General features: G+C 39.6%; 1 protein-coding gene across 1 annotated transcript in view; it reads right to left on the bottom strand.

Annotated features, from left to right (window-relative positions):
- LOC140146355 (plasminogen-like) overlaps positions 1-11,635 on the bottom strand; it is a 40,112-nt gene extending 28,477 nt beyond the window's left edge. The window contains exons 1-3 of the mRNA XM_072168173.1: positions 11,492-11,635; positions 4,041-4,113; positions 3,173-3,433 (exon numbers count right to left, since the gene is read on the bottom strand). Of these exons, the coding sequence (XP_072024274.1) occupies positions 3,173-3,433; positions 4,041-4,113; positions 11,492-11,497 (340 nt within the window). The 5' untranslated portion in view covers positions 11,498-11,635. The remainder of the gene's footprint in view (positions 1-3,172; positions 3,434-4,040; positions 4,114-11,491) is intronic.
- Between the last annotated feature and the right edge of the window lie 5,877 nt (positions 11,636-17,512).

Below are 17,512 nucleotides of genomic sequence, written 5' to 3'. Positions count from 1 at the left end.
GAACGTTGGGAGTATTATTTTCAAGTTAAATAACCAACAATGGACAATTGACAATGAAAGTTTCTTTGCAGGAAAAACATCGGCCGTACAATATATGGCGTGACAGTAGTCACGCACAATGATAAACATTTCAACATGTTCAATATACGACTACGAATATACCCCAACCAAAATTCACGAAATTTTCAGGCAAGCTAACTTAAGTTATTCTATAACATGACACCCATTTTTGATTCCGGCGCTTTTTCTTGCTTGATGATATGAACATTTTTGTGTTCGTGACATGCAATTTTTCTCATTTTCCGAGCTACTTTGGACATGTTTAAGCATCAAATTGTGTCTTTTAGTGTGATATTTTTGATTTTTATAGGCCTTGAGTTCGCCCGCGAGCTTTTTACGGAATTGGTTTTTTAGCGTCTCAAACTAATATATAGTTTGCTAAAGAAAGATATTTCCCACCTCTGTAACGCACATCGTGTGGGTCTATATATTATAGTTTTGTCAGAATTTCCGTTTTTATTTTACCCTTTTTCCCTTCATGCTCCGAAAATGTCAAACTCAGTACTTTTATCTCGTGAGCAACCAGCAGAAATAGTCGATATTTTCATTGTTGTCATCTAGGGCAATTTTCCATTGAAAAGCATATTGCCCGACCAGCGATTTAGTAGCCCAAATCCCCAATTGGGTTTTCTGGTAAATGAGGTGAATTTTAAAAATTTGCTCCCGCGTGATAGCCTGCAATTTCAATTTATATGGATTCCATGATTATGAAAACCATTTTGTCTGTCTGTTTGTTTGTTTACCTAGGTTAGTCCGTATTTTCTCTTAAAAGAGACGCACGCTTGAGGTCCATGGAAAAATCCACGGTCCAAACCTAGAAAAATTAGTGTGTAATTATACGGGATTATAATCTTCTGTCCCTCCTATCTCCAGGTGAATTTTGTATGACCTACCCCCAACCCCCCCCTGCCTCCCCATCGCGGGTTGCCATTTTCATTACACCCTTCAGACTTGTGTTCGGGTTTGTTTTTAATTGGACATGTAGGCGTATACCTAAATGTATAGCTATGCTATATATTATTATGTAATATCATGTGCATGTAGGCCTATGGGGTGGGGTGGGTGCAGAGGTGTGTAGTGGGGGTGTATGTAGGGAAACTTTGGGGTGGTACACAACACACTTTAACCATGACTTCCAATGCAAGGCTTATTGTTGCCACAAATGTTTTTTTCCCTAAAGGTTATTTAATAGGTTTTTATAAACTTCCATGTTTAACCTGGTATTGTTTTGGCTGCTTCATTAGGGCCTATGACTTTCGGTGGGTTTCCAAAAGCAGTTTCAAACAAACACAAACAAAGGGCACCATACCCAGTCACCTTCGTGACAATTGAAACGCTACGTCAAGTATTAACATCCAAGTTATTCTGTTTTTAGGTAAGCAATTTTAAATAATTGCTTGAACAGGTTTTTGTTAAAAAACAAAAACCTATTTAAGTTAACAATGATAATGAATGGTTCTTATAAGGCACAATCTCTGATGAGGAACTCAAAGCGCGTAAAGCACGAAATTTACAAACAAACATAAAAACAATCAATTTATAAAGATTGGTTTTAAGCTGGCGTTTAAATAACGAAAGTCTGGGGGCGTTACGAAGGTTATTTGGAAGTGTGTTCCAAACAGTTTTTGATCATAAAACATACAGCGTAATATTATGTTTTGTAAAAGAAAGTTTTGTTAAAAATATTGCCCAATTGCATGTAAGATTGTCGGGCAAAGTTGTTTTGAGGAGAAGCAAATTTCAACACATTGGTCCGATGATCACGGGGATGATGAAATCAAATAATAAATCACTCACGTGATGAAAGATCCTCGTCATGCTATAAACATGATCAGTTAGTGGCGTAGCTGCCGGGGGGGCAGGGGGGCAATTGCCCCCTGGCAAAATTTGCCTATTTGGGCCCCCGCCCCCTAGTGCAAGGAAAAAAGAGGAAAAGGAGGGAGAAAGAAGAAAAAAGAGAGGAGAGAGGGGAAGAGAGGGAGAAGAGGTACAGAGAGATGGAGCCTGAATCCATACGATATGCAATACCATACGATTATATTCAATAAGCCTGGCAAAATTGTCTATTTGGGCCCCGCCCCTCTCCCTCCCCCCCAAGTGCAGGGAAATTTGGTGGATTTGGGCCCCGCCCCATACAGGCTTGCCCCCTGAAAAAAATCCCAGCTACGCCGCTGTGATCAGTTGGAGCGCTATTAGGCCTGGGAATTTCGTTGCTATATTGAAGTTCTGACAACACTGTACCCATGCCGGTATTCCTATTAAACCCAGGGATATCGATCCACAATGCTAGTATTAGCCTTAGATTTCACGCGTTGATTTTGAAAATTTTTCAGGCGGGAGTAAAAAATGGTGAAATCAAAACGGAAATTCTGACAAAACTATGATATATCGCTCACGGTGATGTGCGTTAGAAAGTTGGGAAAAATCCTTCATTAGCGAACTATATTACTTTGAAAAGCTAAAAGGTTGATCCAAAAAAGGCTCGCGGGCAGAGTTTAAGCCTATCAAAATCGAAAATCTTACACGAAATGACTGAATTTCACGCCTAAGTTTAACACTAGGATTTGAAGAAAAAAAATACAGTATCAAACACTACAATTTGACCCGACATTTACTGAAAAAATGAAAATGATTGCTTTTTATTTGGCCGAGAAAATTAATTTTACACTGAAAAGGTGTAACTCAAAATTTAGCTCATTTCAACACCAAATTCGATCGTTTGTATTGCCTCATTAAATGACTGAGTGAGCCTTGCAGAACAAAAGAATCGGTTGTCCAGGTTGCTAACTGTATAATCCTACAAAATATAATTAATTTAGCTGAATCCAATTAAGTGTAAGTTGGGACATGTGTACACATGACAGACATGCCAAAAAAAATGGCCAAACTCATTTGAAAAGATCGTACATTATGACTTTTACACATTAGCAAGGGGAGCTAAATGGAGATATGTTTTTGTTGAAATGGGCTATTTCAGTTGAAATCCATAAACCCCCTATGAAAGGCACTACCTTAATCTTCCACACAGGGACTGTGAATTTCAAATGACGTTACCTGAATGGGCGACATATGGATGTATGGCAGTCACTGAAATAACCCGATACAGACTTACCTGGACCGCACTTAGGCACAGAACAGTATGTCCATCGGGTGTGCGGATCTGTAGTGTAACACCAAGGCCTATCGATAGAAAAATCATCTGCACCCGGATTACGACAATAGTTGTGATCGCCAAGACCAGCGTCCGGATATATTTCTGGCGTAACGTGGTGATGAGCGTGGGGAGTATGTTTTGTCCAGGATTGGCATTCTATGCCATTACCGGTGCGATGAAAAATACCACGATAGAATTTCCCCGGTGGATTATAGCAATCTGATCATGTATGCAGAATAAAATACAAACAAAGTGTCAAATTGCAATAGTTTGAATTCTGATTATAAAAAGATCCAAACTGAATTACTGTTAAGAGTGCCGGTATTATGATTCTAGATATAAGCGGCTGAAGCGATGTGAGAGAGAGGAAACGCCCCGGCAGTTTTCTATGGAGGACGTCCCAACCCCTTTAAATTGCTTATGAATTGGTATGAACAGTGGGGGGCACTCACTACCAACCGGTGACGGAGATGTGCGGCCACACTGACCCTCATTTTTGTGACATTTTCTGTCACCAATAGACCCCCTTTTTAAGAATTTTTGACAAATTTCTGATAATCTCTCACCTAATTCCTTTATTTGTCTTCAAAGTTTTAAAATTTTGTATCAACTTTCTAATTTGACCAAAATTTAGCCCAGTCTCACGGAAAGACCACTTTTTTGGGCCTTCTTACCAAAAGATCCCCTTTTTTAGTGTCTAGGCTCTCACCGAAAGACCCCTAGTAGTTTCGAACTGCAGTCCGCACATCCCAGTCACTTCCAAAGTCGAGCCACCCCCCCCCCCCACCCCCACCCCACCACACACACACCCCGGCATGATCCTTACCTAGTACTGGCGGTGAAAGGGCTGATGTAGTACCGAGACTAATGAAAATGAAAACGGCAATGAAGCGTTTGAGCTGAAATAAACAGAAAGAAAAATAGCTATAATAAATTCATTTTACCCAGAGAAGATGACACTGGGGTCGTTTAGAACGTTCCGATGATTCCAATTGGGCCCAACTTACGCTCGAGTGAACACGATAATGCGATTGATTTTCTTACACGTAAATAAAGGCCTACGGCCAATTCAGAAAGAAAATTTTACGTGTCGTATAGGGCCAGACACGGGCCAATTCTACCTAAAAGCGGCCAGCCTTATTTCCATAAATCTGCTGCGCATTAAAATTGCATTCTATTGCATCGTAATTTCATTTGTGTCCAAGCTAATTATGTTTACACAACATATGAACTCACGTGTTTTTAAGCAAATTCACCGATTATAATTCGTTATGAATACCGCAGACGGCCGAATCCGGATTCGGCTTTTGTTAAATTCATTTTACACATGCATTACTTTTGAATTAGAGAACAAGAGATCAATGTTGTACATAATAGAGGGCAGCATATCAATTTTTTTAACAGAGAGCAGATGATAACAGCACAATAGGTAGTCAATAGAGAGCGGCATGCAGGGTTAGCTGACGGTGCATCGCAGTACGGTCACCGACGGTAACCGTTAAAAACTCGATATGCTGCCCTCTACAGGTATCGTATTGATCCCTTGTTCTCTAATTCAAATGTAATGCAAGGGTGAATTTACCAAAAGCCGAATCCGGATTCGGCCGTCTGCCGTATTCATAACGATATAGATACATATAGGTGATCAAAAGCGATCGGAATGTTACAAAAGTACAGATCACATTCAGCTTACTTCATATGAGGTGATCTTTGGAAAATTACGGCATAATTTGTCATTGTGCTTGCGGAATGCCATGCAGTAAAATACTAAAGCGTTCCGGCAATTCATGATTGACAACTAAAAATCGGCATGTCGTTCGCATCCTCCGCTGTCAGTTTCTTATCCACTAACTACCATGACTACGTCCTCACAAAAGCTTTGTGTTGATTACGTAATGTGTTATGGCAAATTGCAATAAGGCAATAGAAACAAATTAGTTCGATCTTTCGATCGACCATCTATGCTTGGTCGTTCTTTATTATTTATGAAATCAATTATTTTACTATTGCCTATCGTATGGCCGATACCAATTAATGGTATCGACCATCCGAGTATCTAGTATCGCCCAACGCCGAAATACAATTAAAATGGCGACGAACATAAATACGGATATATTTACTGGCAGGAATTGTTTCAAGTGAAATGGACCGGATTTACTTCTATGATGTAAGTAAAAATAGTGGCATATTAATTATGCTCCAACATACACTGTCAACGTTCCCACTTTAGTTGATTTTGTGCAACAAGTTGCGGCAAATCAACATTTTTGTCCCAAACACATGTACTTGTGATAGCGTTTACATGATAATTCGGTGTTAGTGTTTTACTGAGATGTCGACTCTAAAAATCGCCTAGAACTAAAAACCAAGCATTAGGGGAGAGCGGGGAGTGTTCGCCCTAGGGGTAGGTTCGCCCACCCCTTGTTTCTCAGCACTACGGCTATCGGGGAATTTGGTGATGGCAAAATTAGGTGACAAATGTCATTTTAAACTTCTCATATTAGCTACGTGATATATAGGGCCGTGTTCATCGAACTGCAGCCAAAACAAAAAATTTACACCAAAACGTAACTTTTTCTTGCATTAATAATGTTGTATTATCATTGATACATAAATACAGATGGTTTTAATGGAAATCTGTATTGGGAACATATGGGATTTGTCAAAGATTAAATGCAGTTATAAACTCCTTATTCGATTTGTATTTTGCATACCCTTAAGAAAATACAAAAATGTGCACAAGGGGCACGTTCGCCCTTTGAGGATGGGGCATGTTCGCCCTATATCTTCCCCGGGCGGACTTACCCCAAACTGGAGGGCGGACCTGCCCCATCCGCGTATTATGTAAAATATTGATAATTATACCATTAAACAAGGTAAAACAACTGAAAAGCATGGTTTTTTAAGTTATGTGGTATCAGTATTGCTCATACCACCGTTTATTTCCTAATCCATAATCTCCCCGAAGTTGTAAACATGATACGTTTAAACTCACTTTGGACCCCTACATTTTACCCTGACCCGACCCCTGCAACAAATTTAGTGACTCCCCAGAAGAGAATGAATGCCCTGTATACCCTTGCTAAATGTTTGCATTGAATATGTTATTGTTATGCAATGTTTAAACCTTTTTTTGGGATTAGGGTGAACTTACCCCATGATATATGCGAACCTGCCCCAATATGGGGCAAGTTCGCCACTTTGCAAAACTTTTTGTTTGCTCTATCCTGTTGCTATTGTAAGGCCTATAGTTCTGGGATTGTGGCCGTATATAGCTAAGACATGGGGCTTTCACATGGGCTAATCAGGTCATCCCTAACCTTAAAATTGACATCGCTAGGCTGGTCAGAAAAAAATAGGGCCTACTTATCATTAAGATTTTACTGTTTCAAACCTGAAACAGATGTGCTGGCTAGCGAACACAAATTTTGCATATCATTGTGAACAGGAAGGGGAAAAAACAAGTTTATTTTCTTTAATAATGATAAGTGATGCCAAGCATGTGTTTTCAAAGCTGTGCATAATTAATGCATTTCCAAAAAATATATATTTTGGTACTTTTAGAGTCTGACATTAATGCTTAATTTGTGCGTGTGACTGGTTTCACGGTAGCAATTCTGAAATTTTAGATATACTCCAATTTGTAAAAGTGCCCCCATGTACCGCTTTTGGGCATGTCCCTTTAAAAGCATGTAAGCTACATCGATACCGATGGCACCAATAGAACGAGAAGATTTGCGCCTTCATTTTGCATACCACTTTGACCAATTTTTTTTCTCATTTCTTCACAAAATGCAAAAAACCCGCAAAAAAGTGCGATGGTTGTAGTACCCCCTTAACCTATATAATATAAAAATTCGAGTCAAGCTCTGTCTGTGGATATTATGAGCGCCCTCTAGCCTTGTGAAGGGTTCAGAATTCGATTCGGGAATAAAAAAATATCCACCCCGTTGTCACATTTTAGGTAGGTACGGCCACAGAACAATACATGGAAGCGGCAATAAAAATAAGCATGCGGCACATTGATATGTAAATAGCGTATTGTTATTGAAATTAAGTGCCCAGAGTTATAGAGGGCGACAGTCATAGCCAGACGGAGAATGGCTGGATATGCCGGGCATGTCAAATTGCTGATGAAGGCTGATAATCACCTTTCTGTATAGGTAATAAGCTAGTATATTTCATGTACCAGTTGGTTATAACAACAAAAAAAATTAAATATATTTAGTGTATGGGAGGGCGAGTTAGTGTAGTGTAGTGGTCTTCTCACTCGCTTCTCACCGGGGTTCAATTCCCCGCGGTGCCACATGTGAGTTTGGTTGCCGATCCATGCTCGTCCTCGCAGGTTTTTCTCCGGGTGCTCCGGTTTTCCCTCCTGCTTCTAAAATCGGACCTCTTCCCATATCCCTGTCCCGTCATATCCGGATGGCATCCCTTGAATTTAGTCGCCTCTGAGCACTATTGGGCTTAGCCTGGCTTCGGCCGAATGTTATAAATAAATATTAAGTGTATACACTTTGAAATTTACGTGAATTTGAAGGTAAGAGCAGAGCTTCGGAATCTAGCTAAGACAGGTGGTGTGAAATTCTGCTGCGCGACTCCCTCTGCGTAGTAGAATTATATTTATAAAACATTAAAATCTGTTATATCATGGGCAGCCAACCACGATTTATCAGCATTTAAAAGATATGTTCATTAACAAAGATAAATAATAAAGAGTACAAATGGCAATATTAATGAGAGTTTTGAGCGTTTCGACAGTATTTTGAAAATGTTGACCTTTCATATTGAAGATATGGATTTTTTCCCAAAAAACTAATTTTTTTTGGTGTTTTGGAATAAAAAATCCATATCTTCAATACAAAAGGTCAACATTTCAATTGATTGTCGGCTTTTCATCCCACCTACATACACTTTAAGTATGAATCATCAAATTTATAAAGTTTACTTCGAGTACTGTTATAATTATATCAAAAATATCCATTTTTAATCATTTGCCATAAAATGTGTATTACATTGCGAATTTAAAAAAAAATAAAATTATTTGATATCGGAAGGCCATTCTTCGTATTCAGAATGCAATTCGATATGTCTGATGTGCTCTAATGTCCCACAATAAATACTGTCCAAACGTTCATACCCCATCCCTTTACTAGTAAACAAGCCTGAAATCGTAAAATGTTGCCAAGTAATTTCCTGAACACATGATATGCCAACATGTGACCATATTAGTCATCAGATTTACCATAAAGGTTTGGAGTATTGGTGCACGCCCGGGGGGGGGGGCACTTCCATGACAGATATGCATCATGTGCCTCGGGATATAGACCCCTTTTTCAAACCGGCTTGTACCCAATGACCCCTTTTTGTGTTATGGTCCTACCTATTACCCAATGACCCCTTTAAAAAAATTCATGTACCCAATGCCCCCCTTTTTCTATTTCCTGCTATACCCAATGACCCCCCCCCCCCTTTAATTCCCAAATTTAGGTGGTATTTGTGTTCTCGCAGTTTGGCACTTATTTATGTGTACTTCAATGATACTCTTTTGGCAATCATGTACTCAATGTCCCATTTTACTTTTTGTTACCCCAATGACCATCCTTTTTTCAAAGTTTCATACCGAATGACCCCATTTTTATTCAGGTTGTGTACTGAATGACCCCATATTTTTGTAATTGTACATTTGACCTGAACGCCCCTACTTTTAACATGGCCGAGGCACATCCCTGCCATTTCAGATAGGGAGTGCCTCCCCCGGGGGTGCGCGGCTTGCACATAGTCGTAGTCAACTGTGCATTTCTTTACCTCCGTATAAACTCAATAATTCATGCTGAGAGTCAAGTAACATTCTGTCTGATTAGTGCAAATTGGTATTTTATTTTACTTGAGAGCCATAGAAACGCATAAGACGAATAAGGCGCCATGATGGAAGGTCAGGTCGGGTCAAAGGTTGTAACTTCAAATACTACTTGTATATATTTCATTCCTTGCCTCTGTCACGTATTTCCTCCATATTATTGACAGCAAGTCCTAATTTTGACATTGCTATATTGCAAAACGTCATTTCATATCAAATTAGTAGACTTTCTTTGAAAAAAAACTGGTGCCTGATGGGAAATACCTGTCCGCCATTTCATACACTGGATCGTTTTCGCCTGGTTTGTGCCCAGATGTATTGAGGGCGCGCTATGCTCTCATTGAACAGGCAAAGTTCGCAAAACTAACAACGTTGTTATTTGCCAATCTCAATTAACATGATCCAAGGGGTCGAACATGAATTATTCATAACGGATCGATAACTGGCCTCATGTTCTATCTAGTAAACCAGCGGTTTGTACAATTAACTTGGTTTTTATTACTTATTTAAATATATATACGTTTCCGAAAAAAGTCATGAAAGAAATGTTGTTAATCACTTTCAGACCTAAGTTTTTCTTGTTCTAAAGATATTTGGTAACATTATAACCTCAAATCTATTGAAATTTGAGCAATCCCTCGGCAAATTTGAAAATGATCCGTGAAACGTTGGGTGCCATTTACCAAATACGTATAGAGGCCTTGCATGTGACGTATCATCCCGTAAATATGGCGGACTACTCAAATGCATTCAACAAAAGCATGATTGCAATCTACCGTGACAGTTCGTCTATAACCCTGCACTACGATCAAATAGGTTGATGACAACATTTGATTGAATGGACTGCACTCCGCCATAACTACGGTGAAGGACACAGGCTTAAATCAGGGATCGATACAAAGGGGTGGGCATCCTAGTATTACGTAACAAACCGGAAGATGTAGTTTAAGTCTAGACAATAGGCGGATTAGCGGCAATTTTGTCTTCGACATGATTTTATTCACGTGTCCTTATACTTTAGTACACAAATATATAAGTTAACATGTTTACAATATTAAAATTATATTTTGAATAATCAATTATATTCTGTAGTAAATCGATCAAATGACGGTGATTGTTTAGGTATTATATGCTTGATAAAATTAAACTGTCTGACCAGCTAGTATTCTCCTCCGCCGTCAGTGTGATTCCAGACATTCCACGTACCATGTTGAGAAGGTGGAGGAGACTAAAGCTGTATTAACGAACACGCATGCGTTAAAAATGATGTAGTTTAAGTCGAACAATAGAGTGACGTAGTTTCCGGCATTGTTCCTATGCACTTTCACCCTCCTGCTTAAATCCTTTGTTTGGAGCCAATCGATAATTTCATGCAGGGCCTCTATTTGGACGGTTCGATTATTATACTTCAGAGGTATGGATGTGACAATCAAATAAGTAAAACCATTTTCGATCAATAGAGGTTGTGCATGAAATTATTGATTGTCTCCAAACAAAGGGTTTGAACCGGTGTCCTTCACCATAATTATGGTGCAGTACAGTACATTCAATTGAATGTTGTCATCAACCTATACTTGATCGTAGTGTATTTGTTATGTGTGTGTGACGAACTGTCGCGGTAGATTGCAATCATGCATTTGTTGAATGCATTTGAGTAGTCCGCCATATTTACGGTATGATAGTCATATTCACAACATGTAGGTAATTTAGAGGTCATTGTCTCTCTTGAAATGGACAAGCAGAATATCATTTATTGTATTTATAGTATATCTTTATTTATCTTTTTGAATAGGTATTATGTATTAATGTTATTACATTTTAGAAAGTGAACAAATACATTGGTCATTTTAATTAGCCCAAAGGTGAATCAGTAGTAATAGGCCTACGTAGGCCTATAAATTTCTGATCAATATGATTTGCCACTCCGTGTCCTCGATTTTGAAAAGTTTTTAATCATTAGAAATAATTGTATGGTCCCGTTTTATTGTCGAAATATAGTCAAAACTGAATAAAAGTCGACATGAAGACAAACATTTTCAAAATGTTACCAAGAAATCTTGTTAGCATTCGATCCTTAATTTTGTTTCAACCGAGTCTTAAATTAGCAAGCACAATATGGTTGGTACCACTTTTATATACATTGATAAAATTTTAAAGATTTTTTTTCAAGTTTCTAACCGGCGCAAATCGTTAAGTGTGTATTTCCCATTGACATCCAAAATGGCGTAAGCCAGTCCTTAATATACATAGGTACGGCGTATATAGGACTGGCAAGCAAGTCTAGTTAGGTCCGAGGTCCACTAGAACATTTTCTTTCATGACTTTTTTCTAACCCATATATTGTTTTAAAAAAAAACGAGTCTCCAAGTGAATTGGACAGACAGTAGAGTTCTCGAGTAAGATTAATGAAAACTCACCTTCATTTTATGAAATTGTGAAACACAAAGATGAAGACAAGAAATTAACTAATAAACCACAATGTAATTTCGCTAATCTTCACTAAATCAACAGGTCTGACTGGTCCGCCACGCGACTGATTGATGTGTACTCATGGCCTCCTTGTCTTGCTCGAGAAACACTAGCCACGAATGCATCGAGCATTCGTGCTAGTGTCCTTTCGTATCTAAAATCGGGGAAAACATATTACGTAAGACCACATAAATTATAATGACAATACAGCATGATAAACATACCCTGAAATAACCCCCTTCTATCTAACTTAACTTACCATTCTGTTACTATACGTGTTGGTGACATAATTCCCAGATAGTATGTCCCATTTTAAGTGTGCTCACATGAATATTTCGGCACAATTTGTGATAAAAATAGCTCCCTTCTTTTGCGGTGATCGCATGTTCAATGAGATATTCACGTGTATAGCAGGACCTAAACCAATTCGGCCACATAGAGTCAATTCGGCCCCATGCCAATTCGCCACAAACTAATTCGGCCCCTGTATAAACCCATTTAATTTAGGTTTTTATGTGTAGATGTCATGTTAATTAGAAGACGTGCAATGAAGCTGTGCTATGGTTATGAGCCCCCCCCGTTTCCGAACGGCCCGCCAAAAATCGCTTGACACCCCCCACACACACACTGGCCTGAAAAATAACTTTCCCCACTCGGCCCACCAAAATCGATTGCCCCCCCTGGCTGGCCAAAATCGCTTGACACCCCCCCCGGCCTGAAAAATTACTTTCCCCACGCGGCCCACCAAAAATCGATTGCCTCCCCCCCTTGGCTGGCCAAAATTTCTTGCCCCTCCCTCCCATTTTGCCCTCCCCCAGGGCTCATAATTATTACACAGCCCTTCATTAAAGAAACCATACTGAGTAGGCCTACATGTAGGTTTTATTAATGTGATTAATCCAGTTTAATATTTGGGGGTGTAGGTACACTCACTCCGTAAAAGCCATATCACGCAATCCTAGTCGCCAAAAATTCCCCTCTATACTTTGTACTCTTTAACAGATCAATCAAAATTCTTGTTTGTTATTGTCAATTTATGATGTTACCAGGGTGCGGTCTAAAGTCACTCACATAGGGCGTGGTGTAAAGTCACTTACGGAGCACAGCCAATTAAATTGTTTATCTTTTGCTATGATGTGCCGTCTACCAGGGTGCTATATAAAGTCACTCACATAGGGCGTGGTGTAAAGTCACTTACGGAGCACAGCCAATTAAATATTTGTTTGTCTTTATTGCTATGATGTACCGTCTTAAGTCACCTACAGCACCCTGATTAGGGCGTGGTGTAAAGTCACTTACGGGACACAGCCAATCAAATTGTTTTTACAAACAAACAAGTCTATCCATGTACCTGTATGTGGTAAAGTTTAATAAAAAACATAAAAAACTATTCCGAAGAACGAGAGGGGAGCTGGGAAGAACGACAGCGAGGGAGAAGGATAGAAACAGTGGCGTAGCGTGGGTCATCACATGAGGGGGGGGGCCATGATGGGGTGGGGGGGGGCACCGGATCTGATGGGGAGGCACAAGCCGTTTTGGCAATTTTCCTATGGGATTTTCTAAAATTTTCAGAGCAATTGGGGGCACGTGCCACCCCCCCCACGCCCCTATGACGCTACGCCACTGGACAGAAACAGCGAGGGAGAGAAGCACACTGGTAGCAGGCCTATTGGGCACGAGTCGGGGTACAGGTCCAAGGCCGTATTTTGGTCCGGACCCGCGAGTATGGGTACAGGCAGTAGCGTATCCAGCGGGGGGGGTCGGGCAGACCCCCCACACGACACCTAAAATGGGGACGGAGATGTGGAAATGGGGACGAGAAGACTGAGAATAGAGAGAAGGAAGGGGGGTAAAAATAGGGACGATACTGACTGTCCCCCCCCCCTCCTCGTATGCTGGTACAGGTACAGGTAATCAGGTATACGGTACTGAAATTGGGACTCGAGTTCGGGTTCTAAAAATCTGAGAACTGGAGGGAGGGATTTTGAAGGGAGAGAGAGATACAGAAATAGAGTGAGAGAGGGATGGAGAAAGAACTGAGAGAGGCGCAGTCGTGTGAAAGTCACCCAGGTTAAGTCAACTTTTATTTAAACCTCATGCATTAAAAAAAATTACCAATTTTCTTCAGAACTTCAATCATCAGATCCCAACACTATACAAGTTTGCAGAAAGTACATGATCTGATCGTTATATTTTTTTTATAAATGTCACTTTTTATAACCAAAAGGATTTAATCAGTGGGTCACTGTTGTGGGCGGGGCTAAAAGTAATAGCCAATTATCTTTTCCCATTTGCTTAAAAAAATTATTGGTATAAGTGATCAAAATCAATTCCCAGTTTCCCACGCAATTGAGAATGTGGCTAGACATCTAGGCACCTTGCCATGGTATATTTCCCGGGAATTCTGCTTATTTACAATATTTGCGGTGAGCTTTTGCGAGTTGAGCGGTAAACATAGAGCGATGGTTTGGTATATAGTCATGGTACAACTACAATCATCATGATCTTGTCGATGTATTGTTTTGTCTACGGTGAGGTGAGGGACACACCATTAGATTCTCGGGGGTGGGGGGGGTATTTGCATAATGCATTTATACACAGTTAGGTGGGGGAAATTTGGTTTTTTTTTAGTGTTGGTGGGGATTTTTTTTGCTCATGTAGTGGGTGAATTTTTTCCCCCGAGAATTCTAATGGAGCGTCCCTAAATAAGGGGCTGTGCAATAATTATGACCCCCCCCCCCCGAGGTAAAATTTCCAAACGGCTCGCCAAAATCGCCCCCCCTCTCGGCCCGCCAAAAATCGCTTGCCTTCCCCCCTCGGCCCGCCAAAATTTCTTTGCCCCCCCCCCCCATTCCATGCCAGGAAAATGTGCATATTTAAGCGCTTCCGTACTGTTTTCCTAAGCCTTTTTAGAGCGTTTTATTAAAAGGTGCCCCATGAATGCGTGCCAAAAATCGCTTTCCCCAACCCCCCTCTCGGCTTGCCAAAAATTACCTGCCCCCACTTCAATCTCGGCTTGCTAAAAATTTCTTGCCACCCACCCTCCCCCCGGGCTCATAATTATTGCACAGCCCCTAAAGTAGTCTTTGTGTAATTTGTAGTCTCAACGTTGGCGATATTTTTCCAATACTGTAGTTTCTGTTGAGGAGCATTGTAGGCCTATTTAAAAGCTATATGAAATTCATTTTTCTTTTTTCACCCTTGACATCAATTTTTTTTTTCCCAGTGGAGCTTTTTTTTTGCTAACATGGTGTTACAATTTTTTTCAAAAAAAAAAACCAAGCCCCCTATATCTAATGGTGCGCCCTTACACATAAAAAACATGGTTTTATACAGGGACCGAATTGGCATGTGGGCGAGTTTGCCTTGAACTGTGTCCTTGATAGAAATGCCCCGGGCTGGTACATCGATCGACCAGCGATCGACAAACATGACAGGTGTTATCTGAATGAGGTAATCTCGTACCTACTAAGTGACTGTCCAGTCATAAATCACCAGAATTTACGTGTGTACAATTATCTCATAGGTTGAGATTATTTTCCACGATGTGACAGCTACGATAAGCGGCACTGTAAGCAGCGCTGAATTAGGCTCCAAATATCATCTCATTTTTGAGGATCGTATGTATCAAAGATGTCAAAAGGTAGGGTTGAACTTAATTAAGCTTATAATGACACTCTTATGAAAGTGTGTTTGTGAACCATGAAGCATTTTATCTATGTTTACATGCCGGTGTAACTTTGTGTATCGGAAGCCCCCCGATTTTAGATACGAAAGGACACTAGCCACGAATGCTCGATGCATTCGTGGCTAGTGTTTCTCGAGCAATCCTTGTCATGTCGTGATGACAGAGTATTTTAACTTCCCTGGTATTGATCGTGGGTCCTTCTACATTCGACATATCCTTCCCGGAAAGTCGGGGGAAATATCAAACTGATTAACCACGCCTACTGACAGCTACTAATGATATTCAGCCAATCCGATTGACTGAATATCATCAATAGCTGTCAGTAGGTGTGGCTTTCCTAGCTGCTACCAGAACACTAGCTTCTAGATTGGAATTGACAACAGTATTGCGTAACAAAATTGATTACTAATCCTCTTCAGTTGCTTATGAGTGTTAACAGTCAGCTACCTGCACAACCGATTCTTTTGTTCTGCAAGGCTCACTCAGTCATTTAATGAGGCAATACAAACGATCGAAATTGGTGTTGAAATGAGCAAAATTTTGAGTTACACCTTTTCAGTGTAAAATTTTTTTTCTCAGCCAAATGAAAAGCAATAATTTTCATTTTTTTCAGTAAATGGCTGGAAAAACTATAATGCTTGATACTGATTTTTTTTTTTTTTTTCCTGGTGTTAAACTTAGGCCTGAAATTCAGTCATTTAGTGTAAGATATTCGATTTTTTTAGGCTTCAGCTCGGCCCGCGAGCTTTTTCTTGGATCAACCTTTTAGCTTTTCAAAGTAATATAGTTCGCTAATGAAGGATTTTCCCCAACTTTCTAAAGCACATCACCGTGAGCTATATATCATAGTTTTGTCAGAATTTCCGTTTTGATTTCACCATCTTTCACTGTCGGCTGAAAAAATTTCTAAATCAACACGTGAAATCTAAAGGCTAGTACTAGCATTGTGGATCGATATCCCTGGGTTTAATAGGAATACCGGCATGGCTATAGTGTTGCCAGAACTTCAATATAGCAAAGAAATTCCCAGACCTAATAGCGCTCCTACTGATCATGTTTAACCAGAACACCCAATTGGGGATTTAATCGCTGGTCGGGCAATTTGCTTTCAATGAAAAATTGACCTGGATAACAACAAAGGAAATATCGACTATTTCTGCTGGTTGCTCTCGAGATAAAAGTACTCACCATTGCCTACTTTTACTTAGTTTGACATTTTCTGAGCATGAATGGAAAAAGGGTAAAACAAAAACGGAAATTTGACAAAACTATAACATATAGACCCACACGATGTGCTTTACAGAGGTGGGAAATATCTTTCTTTAGCAAACTATGTTAGTTTGAGACGCTAAAACATGAATTCCGTAAAAAGCTCGCAGGCGAATTCAAGGCCTATAAAAATCAAAAATATCACACTAAAAGACACAATTTTATGCTTAATTTTAACACCAGGATTTTAAAAAAAATGTATATCCAAGCACCAAGTTTTTAACTGACATTACTGAAGAAAAAAAATATTGCTTTATATTTGACTGAGAAAATTAATTTCATAGCAAAAAGGTGTATCTCTGAATTGTGCTGATTTTTACATGTATCGATCGACTTTTAGCGCGACTAAGCATTTCTAAAGAATTGGTTGTCCAGGCGGCAGACTGTTAATGCTATTATAATACCCGGTTTTCTTCTTACGGTCAGTTCACTGACCTGTAGGTTGTATGCGCACAATCTGTTCCTTTTTGTCATCACTACATTTGATATTGTCCTGGTTAACCTCGATTCGTTTCTATGTTTGTATAGAGGTTGTGCGTGAAATTATTGATTGGTTCCAAACAAAGAATTTGAACCGGTGTCCTTCACCGTAATCATGGTGCAGTGCAGTCCATTCAATCAAATGTTGTCATCAACCTATTTGATCGAAGTGCATTTGTTATGTGTGTGAGGCGAACTGTCGCGATTGCAATCATGCTTTTGTTGAATGGGTTTGAGTTGTCCGCCATATTTGCGGTATGATACGTCATATGCACAAGCTATATTAATTGTGAAGTAGGCCGGCCTATTCGTTTAATATCTTTCTTTCTTTCTTTCTTTCTTTCTTTCTTTCTTTCTTTCTTTCTTTCTTTCTTTCTTTCTTTCTTTCTTTCTTTCTTTCTTTCTTTCTTTCTTTCTTTCTTTCTTTCTTTCTTTTCTTTCTTTCTTTCTTTCTTTCTTTCTTTCTTTCTTTCTTCCTTTCTTCCTTCCTTTCTTTCTTTCTTTCATTCTTTCTTTCTTTCTTTCTTTCTTT

This window comes from Amphiura filiformis, chromosome 2 (assembly GCF_039555335.1).
Source record: "Amphiura filiformis chromosome 2, Afil_fr2py, whole genome shotgun sequence".
NCBI lineage: Eukaryota > Metazoa > Echinodermata > Ophiuroidea > Amphilepidida > Amphiuridae > Amphiura > Amphiura filiformis.
This window is presented reverse-complemented; position numbering and strand designations above follow the sequence as displayed.